General features: G+C 37.3%; 4 protein-coding genes across 5 annotated transcripts in view; 3 read left to right on the top strand and 1 right to left on the bottom strand.

The window, feature by feature from the left end:
* The first annotated feature begins 2050 nt into the window (after positions 1-2050).
* Positions 2051-5306, top strand: gar1 (GAR1 homolog, ribonucleoprotein). Of its 2 annotated transcripts, XM_016573670.1 has the most exons (8): positions 2051-2178; positions 2606-2766; positions 2889-3043; positions 3506-3565; positions 4078-4177; positions 4318-4388; positions 4425-4494; positions 4810-5306. In XM_016573670.1, exons 2-8 carry the CDS (start codon positions 2616-2618, stop codon positions 4818-4820), a joined length of 618 nt encoding a protein of 205 aa, XP_016429156.1. In that variant the 5' UTR covers positions 2051-2178; positions 2606-2615; the 3' UTR covers positions 4821-5306. The 2 variants fall into 2 exon arrangements, with proteins under 2 accessions (XP_016429156.1, XP_016429155.1); XM_016573669.1 differs by having other exon boundaries at positions 4318-4494.
* A 910-nt stretch (positions 5307-6216) lies between these two features.
* Positions 6217-9977, top strand: LOC107756510 (alcohol dehydrogenase class-3-like). Its single transcript, XM_016573672.1, has 9 exons — positions 6217-6304; positions 6873-6974; positions 7406-7547; positions 7658-7745; positions 8233-8452; positions 8530-8790; positions 9037-9172; positions 9516-9654; positions 9772-9977. The coding sequence occupies exons 1-9, from the start codon at positions 6287-6289 to the stop codon at positions 9794-9796; spliced, it is 1131 nt and encodes a 376-aa protein (XP_016429158.1). The 5' UTR covers positions 6217-6286; the 3' UTR covers positions 9797-9977.
* Positions 9978-10211: 234 nt separating this feature from the next.
* On the top strand, positions 10212-14503 carry LOC107756511 (eukaryotic translation initiation factor 4E-1A-like). The gene is made up of 8 exons (XM_016573673.1): positions 10212-10490; positions 11984-12087; positions 12195-12290; positions 12421-12484; positions 12567-12680; positions 12796-12935; positions 13481-13608; positions 13704-14503. Exons 1-7 carry the CDS (start codon positions 10473-10475, stop codon positions 13578-13580), a joined length of 636 nt encoding a protein of 211 aa, XP_016429159.1. The 5' UTR covers positions 10212-10472; the 3' UTR covers positions 13581-13608; positions 13704-14503.
* A 365-nt stretch (positions 14504-14868) lies between these two features.
* The window catches only part of LOC107756509 (alpha-1A adrenergic receptor-like), a 5045-nt gene continuing 4253 nt past the window's right edge, over positions 14869-15660 (bottom strand). The window contains exon 2 of the mRNA XM_016573671.1: positions 14869-15428. Coding sequence (XP_016429157.1) covers positions 14932-15428 — 497 coding nt within the window. The 3' untranslated portion in view covers positions 14869-14931. The remainder of the gene's footprint in view (positions 15429-15660) is intronic.

The raw sequence follows: 15660 nt of genomic DNA on the forward strand, positions 1-15660 counted from the left end.
TATCGTCTCTCATCTCGAGAGGTGAAATGCCAACTCAGAATGCATCACAGCCTGGCTCTAAGCATCAGATGACCTGTCTTCAGATGTCCCTGAACCCTCAGTTCTCCTCTCCCACTCAGAATGCACTGACTCAACCTGATCAGAGAACGAGTGTCATTCACACGGGCTGAGAGAACAGTGTGCCATTTGAAATGGACACACACATGCACACCTCTTGCGTTTCTTTGAGTGAAACCTCTAATCCATTGGACTTGCTGCCTCCTGAAGCAGAATAAAAATGCTGTTATATCATGCTGGTACTTTGTTTATACTTCGTTTCAAAGAGTACAAGGCCCTTTGGAGGCCCAGTGGAAAATCAATGGCCAGAATAATGATGCAGTCTTGGGTTGGCTTGGATCTGTGCTTTGCATTCAGTGTCATCCTGAACACAGATTGGATGCGAGCCCTCACCCACATAAGTAATTTCATTCAGTTACATTCTTCTGTCTTCTTTTGTCTCCACACGTATATCCACAGGTAATGACGGTAGGAGGCCTATTTGTGCACAGAAGCCCAAGGGAGGGGAAAAAAAGGAGTCAATGACATTGGGTTTCATTTATAGTTGGCCAAGTTGCGTACTGTGCAGTAAAAAGGATCTTGAGCAAATTTTCTTTTTAAAAATGTAATTTATGAATTTTTAGCAGCCACACTCCAGACTTCATTGTCACATGAAATCATGAAATAATTATAATACCTGTATGATGATTTGGTGCTGGTTATATGATTAGTGTTGAAAACAATTGTGTTGCTTAATATTTTTGTGGAAACCGTGATTTTTTATTTTTATTTTATTTGTTTATTTAAAAAAAAATCAGGATTTGTTGATGACTAGAAATATTATTTGAAATAGAAACCTTTAACCCCTCCAGAGGTTCTGTAATCTACGCCGCTCAGCTCATCATGTGTCAAGAGTGACCTCTGCTGTTTCCTCAGTGCATGCATTCATATTGCTTACATGGGTGACAGGTCATTTAGACTCTAGACTTTCTTCAAAATCTGTGAAGACATTTTCAAAAAAAAAAAATCTTTAATTTACATATGGCAATGATTTGTGTGTGTGTGTGTGTGTGTGTGTGTATGTTTTCTTTTTAAGGGAAAATCTCTTGTAAAATGAAACATATTATGTGAAATTAGTAACAACGAATAACAAAAACGTACTAAAACCTCAACTAAAAAATATTTAATTTAACATACATTAAGCTAAATGATTCAAATATATTGTAGCATGTTCAAAAGGTTACTGTTGTTAAAGGAATGTGCTAATGTTAATGTTGCACTTACTTTATTCTGTTGTTATTAAATGTTCTGTGTGAGTTGGGACAAGCCCCGTCCCCTGGGTATGTGTGAGGGGAGTACTGGGGAAAGAGGGGCAGAAGATTTCAAGTGTGGTGCTCTGAATAAATCGGGGTGTTTGTTACGACGTGGATGTGGCCGACAACAGCCTTAAACACTGCAAAATGCTTCGTTATTGTCTCGAGAATGCTACAGTTTATTTAAAAAAGGTATAATAGCGTTAAAATATTTATTTTAATATACATTCTCTATTTATTTTAATATATTCTCTCTACGACAATTGGGGGCCAGTTGTCCAAAAGTAATCTGATCGGATTTTGGCCATCGGATTGGATCAAATCTTGAAAATGGGTTGTTCAAAAGAAAAAAAGGATTCTGAATTCGGGTTAGATCACAAAATCCAATCTTGGTTTTGATCTGGATTAAATCCTCAGTTTGTGTTGTTCAAAACATTTTTAGTAAGATTGGGATAGCCTACTTTTGATAAAAATAGATTTGGAAATCTGAAAAAGTGTGTAGCCTATCTGGATCAGGGTTATCCAATCCAATTTTGCTTTGAAAAACCGGCACAAGAGTAAAATGGGTGACATGATCCTGGATAGCAAAACGTGGGGTTTCCAAATCCATATAATTCTGATCCAGATTAAATTTTTTGAACAACTGGCCCCCATAGACTATAAAAACAGCTGGCCCCTCCTGCTATGCCTCTATCGCCCAAACATGGTATTGACTTCCGTGTTTACGACAGTCTGTGAGCCGGTGTTCATTTACGGCAGGCAGTACAGGCACATGTGTTTCCAGAGTCAACAGCGTGCTCATTGATAGTCCAGCTAACCATATTTAAAGGTAAATTGTGCTTTTCGCTTTTTAGTTCGAGTTTCACAGTAACATATGTTTGAGTAGAATACTTTAACATGGTATTGGTATTATTTGCCTATATTTTTTGCACGCAGGAGTATTAGATATGCTAAAAGGCTAACCTCCTTAACGTTAGTTAACCATGCTCGACTCGACAGTACTCCACTACCAGGGCTGTTATTTCTTTCTTTAATGTTTACGATTATGGTTTATTATAAGGAAGTTTTTTTTTTTTTAATCCTAAAACTATTTGCATTAAACCTGGAGATGCAGCCTTTTCTTTCAGGGTTAATTTCGCTCACGATGATCAAACTTCATTTTGATTTCTCGTCGTTGAGCTTTATGTTGTCCTAATTAGCCAGAGATTGGTTTCTTGTGTTTTTACCCGTTTTTATGCAGTCTATGGTTTTTACAGGTTCTCTGTCATGTCATTCCGCGGGGGTGGTGGTCGAGGAGGGGGTCGTGGCGGTGGTTTTAACAGAGGTGGTGGTCGTGGAGGCGGATTTGGAGGGGGTCGAGGTGGCAGAGGTGGATTTAACAGATATCAAGACTTTGGCCCACCAGAATATGTTGTCGGTAAGGTGCCTTTGTTTTCTTTCATGCTCCTCTTTCTATTTAATTTACGTTCTAAAGATTGCGGTTGCACTGCAAGACTGCATGTCAGGTTATAATTGGTATTCATGTTTTTCGTGTCTCAGCTGTGGGAGAGTTCATGCACCCCTGTGAGGATGATATTGTCTGTAAATGTGTGACGGATGACAATAAAGTCCCCTACTTCAACGCTCCTGTATACCTGGAAAACAAGGAGCAAATTGGAAAAGTGGACGAGATCTTTGGGCAGCTTCGTGATTTTGTATCCTTACATGTTATTGCATGGGATCTTGACTGTGCTGTCAGATCTTACAAAGACTACAAAACTTCATACTGACGTCCAGTTAAGGGTTCTTGTATAATTAACACTATTAAACCCGTTTTTGACGAATTTCAAAGGCCTCTAAATTATCAGCATGATCAAAACGTTGCTGGGAAAAAAAACTGTTGAACACAATAATACATGCCCTCTGAATTATAGTTCATATTTTTAGCAAGCTATTTCTAATGTCTACTTTCAGGTTGTTGTGCACATCTTTTTGCTGTAAAATCTTTAAGGATTTTTAAAAGTGCAAAATTGTATACACAACTTATTAATATTTCAAAATGAATGCAAATGTTTTTAAATGTTTAGATGAATAATAATATAATAATAAATCGTTAATTTGCAGGGTTGATGAATTAAATTTCATTAAATATGTAAATAAGTCCTTAAATTCCTCAGTATTTTTCAGTCAAACTTTCTGAAAATATGAAGGCATCCTCCTTCAAGAAGTTACAGAAGGTAAGTTCAGTCTTTTTGGTTTCCTAGATGTGTAGTGTTGGTTTGAACCTTGTTTGCTGATCATTTTATTTAGTAGTAGGTGGGTAGTTGAAGCATAGCATGTCTGTTAACTTTATTTTTTATTTGTTTTTATTAAATATGTAGGAATGTATAATGTAAAGTGAATACTTCTTGTCCCTGTTAATATTGTAACAGCATTTATAGTAATTATGTATATTTAAAAAAAAAAAAAAAAGTCTTACTTTAAGCAGTTATATTTTTTAAAGAACACCCCACCTCTTATCAGTGTTATTTCCAATATTAGACAATGATCAGTGGGTGTTCTTTTTAAAATTATTCATAATTTAGTAGCAGATATTGCTTCGGAAAATCAAAGGGATTCTTAAGAGCCTTCAAGCTATTTTTGCAGCTTCCTTTGGCTGTTCTGACTCTTATCAGTACACTAGGATGTGACTTACAGTATTATGCAGATATTTTTAATTGGCTTTTCTCTTTCTCTCCTCTTGCATCAGTTCTACATTGACCCTATGAAGCTGCTGCCCCTCCAGAGATTCCTCCCTAGGCCTCCAGGTGAGAAGGGGCCGCCCCGTGGAGGAAGAGGTGGGAGAGGAGGTAAGATCACACAAGAAAATGGCATACATATGCTGATTGATTCCGTTTGATCATTATCTCTGGTTTTAACCGCTATATAACTTAAACATTGTGGTTTACCTTTGAAGGTATAAACCCTAAAGTGAATGATGTATTTGCAGGTGGCTTCCGTGGAGGTCGTGGTGGCAATGGTGGTGGTCGTGGAGGATTTGGTGGTCGTGGAGGATTTGGTGGACGTGGAGGATTTGGTGGACGTGGAGGATTTGGCGGACGTGGAGGAGGAGGTGGGGGAGGATTCAGAGGAGGCAGAGGTGGAGGCGGTGGACGTGGATTCAGAGGTAATTAGTTATATTGATCATCAGAAAATAATTATGAAATTGGATGTAAGTACTGAATTCAGTTTAATGGAGGAATATACAAAAAGGCATTTTGAATATACATTAATGTTAACAAGTTGGGATCTTTTTGAAAGACATCACTTATGATCACCAATGCTGCATTTGCATAGAATCATTTACATATAATCATCTACATTGAATAGCAGTGTATTATATGTGAACAGTACATTATATCTGATCTGCTTTTTTCATTCAATTAAAACATCTTCATTGTAGTAGGAGAAACACGTCACATTTTTCCTACTTGCTTTGCAGGTGGAAGATGATGAAGGTCTCTCAGTATGGGATGTGTCCTTTCATCTGCTGGGGAGACTTCCAGTGAGAAGCCAGAAGCAGCATTTGGGGCCTAGTCTTTAGACCGTTAACTGATGCCTCTTTTGTACAGCTGAACTTTTTACTTGGTTTTGTACCATATGTGTATTTTTCTGCAGTAGATTTTTTTTTTTTGGTATACTGATAGGGCTGATGTTTTAAGTTACCACATGCCTGTGTACAAAGAGGGCGAGTGTCTCCCCAACCTTGACTGGTTGGTTAGCATCCACTGATGGCTGGACCAGTGTAGACTTGAATAACATCAAGGTTATGTAGTGTGACAAAATGGTCAAACCAAATCCACAGATAATAATGTAAAAAAATATTTTCATTGTTGGATTATAATGAATATTTGCATTTACAGAATAGCAATTTGTTTCATTTGAACTCCAGATGCCACCATGGACTTCCAAAATAAAATCGATGGTATATTTACTGTACTTTTAACTTGGTCACCTTGTTTTTACTAATTCTACTGTGATTTACCAACATGTTTGTTCACAAATTCCAAAAGAATCTGTTATTGCTCAAGTGTAGATACTGGGTTGTTACAGCTTTTTTGAATGGGGGAGATTCCTGATTCTGCAAAGCTGTCAGAGACCGTTTATAAAAAGCAATGTGTAGTGTTATCAACAGCTGGACAAAATGTTTAGTCAGGGTTTTTCCAGATCTTCAGTGTGGAAACAGACGGCATTGGGAAATTGCCTTGACTATTCTTGGAAAAACAATGCTATGTCACTGATTACAGCTTAAAATAACTATATATATATATGATAAATAGGATTTCCAAGTCTGATGTAAAAATAAGTGACAGGATTTCATATATTACGGAATGGCATTTTGGTAACTGTATATTCCACAGTTCCTAACTGATTTTGTGATTTTTTTATATGTAATACAAATACACCAACCTATTTGAACTACTGCAAGTTTAAACTATGCTGATAGTTATGCATGTGGATTGTGGACAATGAAAAGCTACATAACATAAAGTTCAATTTCCAGCCACTGCCCACTGTCCAGTTATATTTTGTGAGAAGACGTTCTTGCAATCTCCCTTTAATAAGGCGAATCGTACCTTCTTTTTACGAGAAAAAAATAAATAAAAAAAGTTTTAGCATAATGTCTTTGTATATAGTAATCCATATAACTAATTACATATTTACAGTGTACATGCATCATGCTTTGACAGCCTATTTCTAGTTGTAGGGAAACCTGCTCTTTGATTTATTATTTAACAATTCATCGGATAAATCGTTTAGCAACAGACCAATAAAATGCAAAAGCGCTGGTTGCGCTGAGAAAAACAACGTACTTTGCTCGAGCGTAGCCACATCGTGGTCTCTCATTGGTTGAAGAAAGAGTTCTTCAGTTTGCCACACCCCTCCTTCCCTTCCTCTCGTGGTGGTGGAAGAAAAGCATGGACACAACTGGGAAAGTAGGTTTGCAGCGAAATTTGCTCTCCTCTCACCCTTTGAACTACGTAAAGTATTTACAGTGTGCATTTGGGCGCGTTTAATGTACGTAATTTTGCAATATTTGTGGAAAAACCTTGCGTGTCAAGACGTTCAATCAAAAACGTTTTCAAGTATATAGTAGCACTTGTGAATGTGCATGACAGGAGTGCAGATCTAGCTAGGCATACACAGATCCATTGTGCTGCTTTGACCTGTTTTCTGTACGCAGAAATGTGCAATGGATGCATGAAAGATCAGAAACATGTTAGTCTAATCTCTTTATTTTTGCATTCAACGGGCATTAAGCATAGATTTATTACAACATGTAAATAGAGATTGACCGTATATTGGGCCGGTTTTCCTATACTGTACATTAACTGTATTAAAAATCACATGGTTTTGTGCGTCTAACTGCTTCTCGAACGGCACTGTATCTGTATAAAATCATCCAGAGCAGTAGTTTACATAACCTTCATTTTATTGGGAAAAGGACTTAGCAAAACTTTACTTCTAAAATTATGAACTGATATCTTCTCAATTCATCCTCAGGTGATCAAATGCAAGGCAGCAGTGGCCTGGGAGGCTGGTAAGCCTCTTTCCATTGAGGAAGTGAAAGTAGCTCCACCTAAGGCCCATGAAGTTCGAGTGAAGGTAAACCATTAATCTGAACATTGCACCTCTTGACAAAAGATGTGCATAGAGTGTAGATGACACAAATACCTTGGTGCTTTATAAAGCCTTTGCTTTTAACATTTTAATCTGACATATCAGAGGATTATGAGATATTTTCATAACTGATAGCATCACAATTTCACTTTCTAATTGCACTGGCTCTACTAAAGTTGTAACAAACCGGCTTGCAGCAGCACCCTTTCAAAGCACCATGTTTTGTGACAGATTTACACCGGGCAGGTGCACCGATGTTCAGTTTTGACCCTGCTGTCTTGTCTTGAGCATGATTACGCAGAAGAGTGTTTGTGTTCTTTATTAAAATAATGAAGCAATCAAGTCATTTATATAAAAAATGCATAGCTGTTCAAAATCTGTAATCGTGAGACGTCTTATGTGGTTGTATGTTTTAGATTCATGCTACAGGTGTGTGTCACACTGACGCCTACACTCTGAGTGGAAGTGACCCTGAGGGCTTGTTTCCTGTCATCCTGGGTCACGAGGGGGCAGGCACTGTTGAGAGTGTTGGCGAAGGGGTCACCAAATTCAAACCAGGCATGTCAAAATAGACTATTTACCCTCATGTGAATGACATTTAACGTGTAAAATGTGAGCTGTTTTTGGAGTTATGCAGAAATCCTGAAGTTCTTTTACTTTTTGTGAAGGCGATACTGTTATTCTGCTGTATGTACCCCAATGTGGAGAGTGCAAGTTTTGTAAAAATCCTAAAACCAACCTGTGTCAGAAAATCAGGTAATAATGAATATCATTTCATTATCATTTTCCTTCGTGAAAATACACTACTGTTTAAAAGTTGGGGTCAGTAAGAGTTCAATAAATATTCATTTATTCAGCAAGGACACATTAAATTGAACAAAAAAAAAATAAATCACAAAAAAACATAAGACTTAAAAAAAAAAAAAAATTTAAGTTAGCTCAATTTTAACTATTTAAGTTATTTTAAGCAATGCTGTTCTTTTGAACTTTTTTATTCATCAAATAATCCTAAAAAAAATATCAAGGTTTCCACAAAAATATTACACAGCACAACTGTTTTCAACATTTCCAACAAATCAGCATTGTATTTTTTTTACTGTATTTTTGATCAAATAAATGCAGCCTTGGTGAGCAGAAGAGTCCAACCCCAAACTTTTGAACGGTAGCATAGGCCTTTTTATCGTTCATGCTAACTGAGATAGTTTAGTCTGTAGATACTTAGTTGTAATGTCATTTTTTTTAGGGTGACCCAAGGTCAGGGTCTGATGCCTGATAAGACCTCCAGGTTCACATGTAAAGGAAAACAGCTTTTCCACTTCATGGGTACTAGCACCTTCTCTGAATACACCGTGGTGGCTGAAATCTCTCTGGCCAAAGTGGATGAAAATGCCCCCCTGGACAAAGTGTGTCTGCTGGGCTGTGGCATCTCCACTGGATATGGAGCTGCTATCAATACTGCTAAGGTCTGTTTTGATTGATTAATGTGCATTTCTTTACATTTTGCTGCCTCAATGTCTTATGAACTTATTCACCCTGCCAGGTTGAGGCCGGCGCTACATGTGCTGTGTTCGGTTTGGGAGCAGTGGGGCTTGCAGTCATAATGGGCTGCAAGTCAGTTGGCGCCACCAGGATCATTGGCATTGACATCAACCCAGACAAGTTTGGAATTGCCAAGAAGTTTGGAGCCACTGAGTTTGTGAACCCCAAGGACCACAGCAAGCCCATTCAGGAAGTGCTGGTGGAGCTGACAGATGGAGGAGTTGACTACTCCTTCGAATGCATTGGCAATGTTGGCATTATGGTGAGCTGCAGAAACATCAGCCATTTAGTTAAGGATGAACAAAAGCTGGCAAATACAGCCACCCAGCTGTGTACTGCTTAGTTGAAGTCGGCAGTGTTCCTCAGAATATTTGCTTCCATGGTAACCTGGTAATCATCACTATTTGTACTAATGCGAAGTGCATAATTGCCCTATGGTTTTATACAGCTTTAGGTTCAGGATGAACATTATTGTTGCCATGTTTCTTGTTGTCATGTTTGAATTCAGAGAGCTGCTCTTGAGGCTTGTCACAAAGGCTGGGGAACCAGTGTCATCATTGGTGTGGCAGGAGCAGGGCAAGAAATCTCCACTCGTCCCTTTCAGCTGGTCACAGGACGCACATGGAAAGGCACCGCTTTTGGTGGTGGGGATTTTATTTTATTTTATTTTTCATTGCTTTTATATTATTTTTGTATTTTAGTTTTTTATAATAATAATAATAATAATATCACTTTTATTATTTGTATTTTTAATGATGTATTTATTGATTTGTTTTTCAATTTATTATTTTTATATTTGATAATATATACATTTTAGTATATATAATTATTATTTAGTTGTTTTTTCTTAATGTTTTATTTTATTTATTATTATTATTATTATTATTACACTTTTATAATATAATGTTACCATTTACATTTACATATTACATATAGCATATCAATTATGCAATTCACTTCATAAGAGAAGGATTCTCTGTCTTTCAGGTTGGAAGAGTGTGGAGAGTGTCCCTAAGCTAGTGAATGACTACATGAATAAGAAGCTGATGGTGGATGAGTTTGTTACTCACACATTGCCCTTTGCACAGATCAATGAGGCCTTTGACCTGATGCATGCTGGGAAGAGGTACATACCTTATAGCATGCCTGTTTTTATCTGGTGCTATCTGCAATGTCATATTAATGCTATAGGGGGAACAAATTGGTGTCTAAATGCAAACTTTCTTTTGTGTGTCTTCCACAGTATCCGAACCGTCCTGCAGCTTTAAGCCTCAAGTTCAAACATGAGTCCTAACTGCCTTGTCCTGCCATGAAACAAACATACTAATCATTAACACCCTTGTCTCAGTAGTAACTGTGCTGGCTGTTGTGTTAGAGGCTGTTCTGATAATGGTTATTGGTGTGTAGAGTTCGTTACACACTGAATAAATTTGATTACCAAACACAGAACGTGCTGTCCTTCTCTCTCTCTTTTTAATAGTCAAAATATTGATGGCTTGATATATTCTGTTGTATGTATAAAACTTGAATGTGTGCATTTCAAATCATAGAAATTGACCAAGTAAATTATTTGGTTTATATAAAGCTGTGTTGCAAACAATTCAGTTGATCACATAATGGTAAAATTATGATTCTTAAATATTATTTTCCCTGATACATTCTACACTGTGATAGAAAATGTAAAAACACACAGTGACAAATATTTTGAATGATCCATTTATTATACTATATGCATACATAAAGCACCTAAAAGGTTTTACTCGAGCAGTGAAGTATTAATGAATCATAAAGTGACACAGTACATGATTCATATCCCTTTACAGCGGGAGTCCATTTCTCTCGGTGTCCTCTAGGGGCCGCTGTCCAGACGCGTGCATGTGCTCGGTTGAGTTTGGCCAATCAAATGGTGTTTTCACACGGAAAGACCCTTCACGTTTGTAGAAGATGGCGACTGCTGAACCGGTGAGTCAATATAAGTGCTCTTACAAACAGTTTTTTGTGATGACACCAGTGGTAGTTATTAATGTTAAATACGTGTTTCATTTTGTTCAGGGATTTTATCGAAGCTAATCTGAATCACTGTTGCTGTGGAGTAATATATCACAGCAGACAGTCAAGTGAGCTCATGTGTCTGACTGTCGCACATATGCGTTTGAAAGATATTGTGCAAAAGTGTTAAATATGTTATGTTTTTTTTATCTGAAGAGGAGGGCTGTGAGCATATTTGAGGTTTTCTTTTAAAGTTGAAGATGTTTGTTAAACCTTATCTGTTTCTGTAATGTAGACTCATGTTTTGCTGGTGTGTCACTGAAAATATGGATGTGATTGTTTTTAGTCTTTGTATGGACACATCGCATACTGTAGCTCAAAATCAGTTATTTGATCTTTTGACAAGATAAAAGTATACGCGGATATAAGTGGAATTGTTAGATGTTTAGTTTGGTCAAGTGTTAATACAGTAAGTTTTGGAGTTGTTAGTGATAAAACCTTGTGTCGAATTTTACAGTTACTTTGGTTGCAAGATTATGTTTTTCTTTCTAAACATGCATGTTTGTCACTGTAAAAATAAAATGATACTTAAGGGAACCATTTCCTCAGAATTTCTTTGGTGAAATTTTATGTACATTTTTAGAAAGGGCAGTTTTCTGAGAAACTTTCATAAGGATCCATAAGTTCCTGCCAAAGTTTTCATAAATATCCACCATTCCTCCAGTAACCATGTCATAAGACAAGACTTGAAATATATATTTAAGTTCCTTGAGTATGCAGCAATATCTTAAATAAAGGTGCCTGGGTTTTTTTAGAGGGTTTTGCCAGGTTTGCAATCTTAAGAACCAAAATAGTGGCGTTTGTTTGTTTGTTTATTTATTTATAGTTTTTATATAGTTCTGGTGATAGGTATTGGAATAAGCAAAGCAAATTTAAAATTGTTTATCATTAGTATAAGTAATAGCAACTTGAAGTAATAAATGCGCCTTAACTATTTTATGAATTGTCCTGAGGCAATATATAATGTTTACTCTAACACAGTGGGGCCTCAGCAAACTTCCAAGATGACTTCCAATGATTTCAAATAGGACAAAACAATATATACTGAGGGTTCCTCATTTTAAAAGTGTGACTTCTAGACTTGGAAAAGTCATGTAAAGTAATTCCAATAACTCCATTTGCATTTCATACTGAAATTCAAGTTAACGCCAAGCTATAAGTATTTCGTTGAGTAGAAATTTTGGGTACAAATATTTTTTTAAATCCTAAATTTTAATAATAGTAGATCACAAACGGCTGAAAAGGTCCAATGAATATTGTTGCAGTCAGTGGCATTGGAGTCCAAAATGTCAAGAACCTCTTCTCTTAAAAAAAAAGGCGTTATCTTTGAAATGTCACATTCAGCTTGCAAAACTTAAGATGAAAATAATGGAAATATAATAAATTGTTCTGTTCTTTCCTTGTAGGAAACTTCAACAAATCCAACAAATTCAGAAGAAGAAAAAAACGACGAAAATAAGCAAGAGATAGTGAGTCTTGAAGATTATATTAAACATCCTCTGCAGAACAGGTAAAGCCACCCAGGCCACACACATTTCATGTTTTGTGTGTGTGTGGGTGTGGGTGTTTTCCCTAAGTATCTGAAAAAAGTTATCAAGGGTTGTTTTCTTTTGGCAGATGGGCTCTTTGGTTCTTTAAAAATGACAAAAGCAAAACATGGCAAGCTAATCTCCGTCTCATCTCAAAGTTTGACACAGTGGAAGACTTCTGGGCGTGAGTAATAATGAGAGAACTGAAACAACACAGACAGCATGATAGATTCACCAACCACTGATTAAATAAACAGACTGTGAGTTGTAAGCAACACTGTGGCACTAACAGATGTTTTGATGTTCTTTCCCAGGTTATACAATCACATTCAGTTATCAAGTAACTTAATATCAGGATGTGACTACTCCCTCTTCAAGGTAAGCCAGGATATAGCATTACAGCATGATGCAAATAATTTTGAATTCATCTAAATTGATCCGTGTGCTCTTTTTGGAGCAGGATGGCATTGAGCCCATGTGGGAAGATGAGAGAAACAAGCAGGGCGGCCGCTGGCTGATCACCCTGTCCAAACAGCAGCGCAGAGCCGACCTGGACCGCTTCTGGTTGGAGACGGTAAGTCTATACTCCAGTCGGTTTAACTGCATTAGCTGCAAAATTTATACTGTGTTTGTGGATCATAAAGGCTTAGATGTTCTCTCTCTCTCTCAATTCTGGTTTCATTTTTCAGCTTTTGTGCCTTGTGGGAGAAGCGTTTGATGACCACAGTGATGATGTCTGTGGTGCTGTCGTCAACATCCGAACAAAGGGCGACAAAATAGCGATATGGACGACAGACTACGAGAACAAAGATGCTGTTATACACATAGGGTAAAAATCATTCAGTCCACTTAAACCCTTCAAGCTCGTGTTCATCTGCCCAACACCCACATCTCAATCAAAACCTATGCATAGAACCAAGTCCCAGCACTACCTTTTTTCCTTTTCCGATAATCTGTAACACTTGGATGTATATCACGATACAGAAGGAAAAATACTGCTGCTACTTGCGTTTCAGTGTGACTTTAATTTTCGCTTTCTTTTCATTTGTGGTTATTAGGTAGAGCACTAGGTAGATTATTGCCAACTTTACACTGCAAAGGTGGCACAGAAGGGCTTCTGAAGTGGCATTTATTTACCCAGATTGTTTAATGCTGCTCAGAGGGGTGGAATACATGCATTTGCACAGCAATTACAACTTTATATGTTGATACTAGGGGCTGAGATAGGTCTGCGCAGGCATAATTTATTCTGGCCATTATGCGGCATTGTGCCTTAACACTGAATTTTCAGCAGGCACAGAGCATACTTAACCCTGAACCTAATGTTACTTCTTGAATATATCTGTAAATTTGCATTTATTTGTCTATTCACAGGCGTGTGTATAAGGAAAGATTAGGTGTCCCTCCAAAAGTCATCATTGGATACCAGTCACATGGGGACAGCCACCAAAAGTGGTTCCACCACCAAGAATAAGTTTGTTGTTTAAGGAGCCTTTTAAACAGTGAGTATTTTTGATAGTTCTTTTTAAACTTTCATATCATTATGTTGATATTAAATATCCTCTCTTAAATTGTTCATGCTATAATTTCATTTCAGATGCTGCAACAACGGTCAGAAACTTTATCAAATTCAAATCTTCATCAGAAGAGACAGACGAGAACAAAACTGACCTGGGATCTGACCTTTCGCAGGATGCTGTGGGGGAAACACTAGGAAATTAAAGGCCTTCAGATTTGTAGATGGAAGGGTTTAATCAGAGGAATATTATATTTACGAAACTGTACAGTGTATAAAAACAGAGCCACGTTCTTTTTTTTATTTTTTATGTCAGCATACTATTAACTGATCTTTTGCTGGTGGGGATGGGAAGTGTATTCAATTCAATTTATGAATATTTTTCTTTCATATTCTGTTTGCCTTTTTATGTTGAGTTGCAGTTACTAAATCTTAAGTGTAGTTTATTTATTTTTTACTTAGGAGACATTTACACTTCTGCTTTGGATTTAGTGTTTAAGTGATTTGGACAGTAAACGGATCATGATATTTCTAATTACACTATTCAGATGCTTCTTGTATTGCAGCTTGAGAATGTCAAAGGTTGATTCTGTTCAAAGACTGTTGTATAAATGTGTATTTTTGCAGTCTTGTTTTACATTCCTTATGCAAAATGTTCAAGGCAGTGCTGATAACTGATCTCTGGTTCTTACCTTTTCCTAAGGGGTTTCATTGAGTAGCCTGGATTCTTTGTAACAAAAAATAATAGAAGCCCTTTCTTGAACATGGGTGCTTATAAAAAATTAATGTAAATAAAAGGTACAATGCATTGTCGATACCCAGTGAAGAGCCTCTGAAATGCATCTGTTGATGATAAATAAATAATCCTCTGAGATTCTTGAGATGTGGGAACCGTTTTCTCATTCCAGTAGAAGCTTATAACCCATGTAGCCAAATTTATTAGCTTCCCTTTGCTCATAAATGTAGTTGTATGTCCTTTTGTTAATCATCTATGATGAAAAAGAATGCTCTTTTGCAAGAACAATATTTAAGTGTACTGTATATCTTAAAGACAGCTATACAACTTGAAGATCACTGAGTAATTATGTAGTATTGGAAATGAATGAAAAATGTTCAGCACAATTGCTTTAATGCTGTTTGTTAAAGAATACCAGAGTATTCACACCATGCTGTACATTAACGCTAGGTTGTATATTAGATTTAAATAGCTTAGAAAGAACTATGATTTCTTCGTACTATTCTTGACCATAAAAATAAAGGCGACTGAAAAAAACAAAAGTAGTCTTTTGCCACTTAAAGTTCGACATCCTCATTCTTTCAGTTGCTCTTGAGGCCAATTTCTGAAAGCAGCTTGATCTGGATTGCCTACAGACTGGGTTGGATCTTCCTCCACAGGCTCAAGATGATGATCCAAAGTACTCTCAGATAACACAGAAGGTGTCCTGCTCCGGGCATGTCTGGGTCCGTCCTGGAAATGCGACAGGCCTTTGGTATGATAACTAGGGCTGGGGCTGGCAGAGGACAGGGTTCTCTGGCTCCCATTTAGGTAACTACCATAGTTCACAGAGTCCTTTGAGTCCTGCCGTGAGTAGAAGGAGTTGATGTGCGCGCCCTGGTAGTTGTACGCTCTCCAACCTGGCCGTCTCCTGCGGTGACATCTGCATTTCAGGATGCGGATGAAAGCTAGCTTGAACTCCCGGCTGTAGCAGGGATAGATGATGGGATTCAGGCAGCTGTTGAAGTAACCAAGCCAGAAGATGATTTTGAAGACGGTTTCAGGAGGCCGCAGGCTGACATTGAACGCGACTGCAAGGAGAGAGAGCACATTGGTAAGGTCGAGTTTTATACACTAATATTGTAACATCAGTTCTCCAAGTTATTCAGATTATAAAATAGATTTACATTTGACTTTTATTCAAAAAGTTCCAGGAATTTAAAAATTACACCATCTCCAGAGAAAATGTAAGTTTTGAAGTGTATTCCTGAGAATACTTAAAGGATACATTTTCTGTGATGCTGTGTGAAACTACTATGGAAA

The sequence above is a fragment of the Sinocyclocheilus rhinocerous genome, unplaced genomic scaffold, assembly GCF_001515625.1.
Source record: "Sinocyclocheilus rhinocerous isolate Xijiao unplaced genomic scaffold, SAMN03320098_v1.1 scaffold111, whole genome shotgun sequence".
NCBI lineage: Eukaryota > Metazoa > Chordata > Actinopteri > Cypriniformes > Cyprinidae > Sinocyclocheilus > Sinocyclocheilus rhinocerous.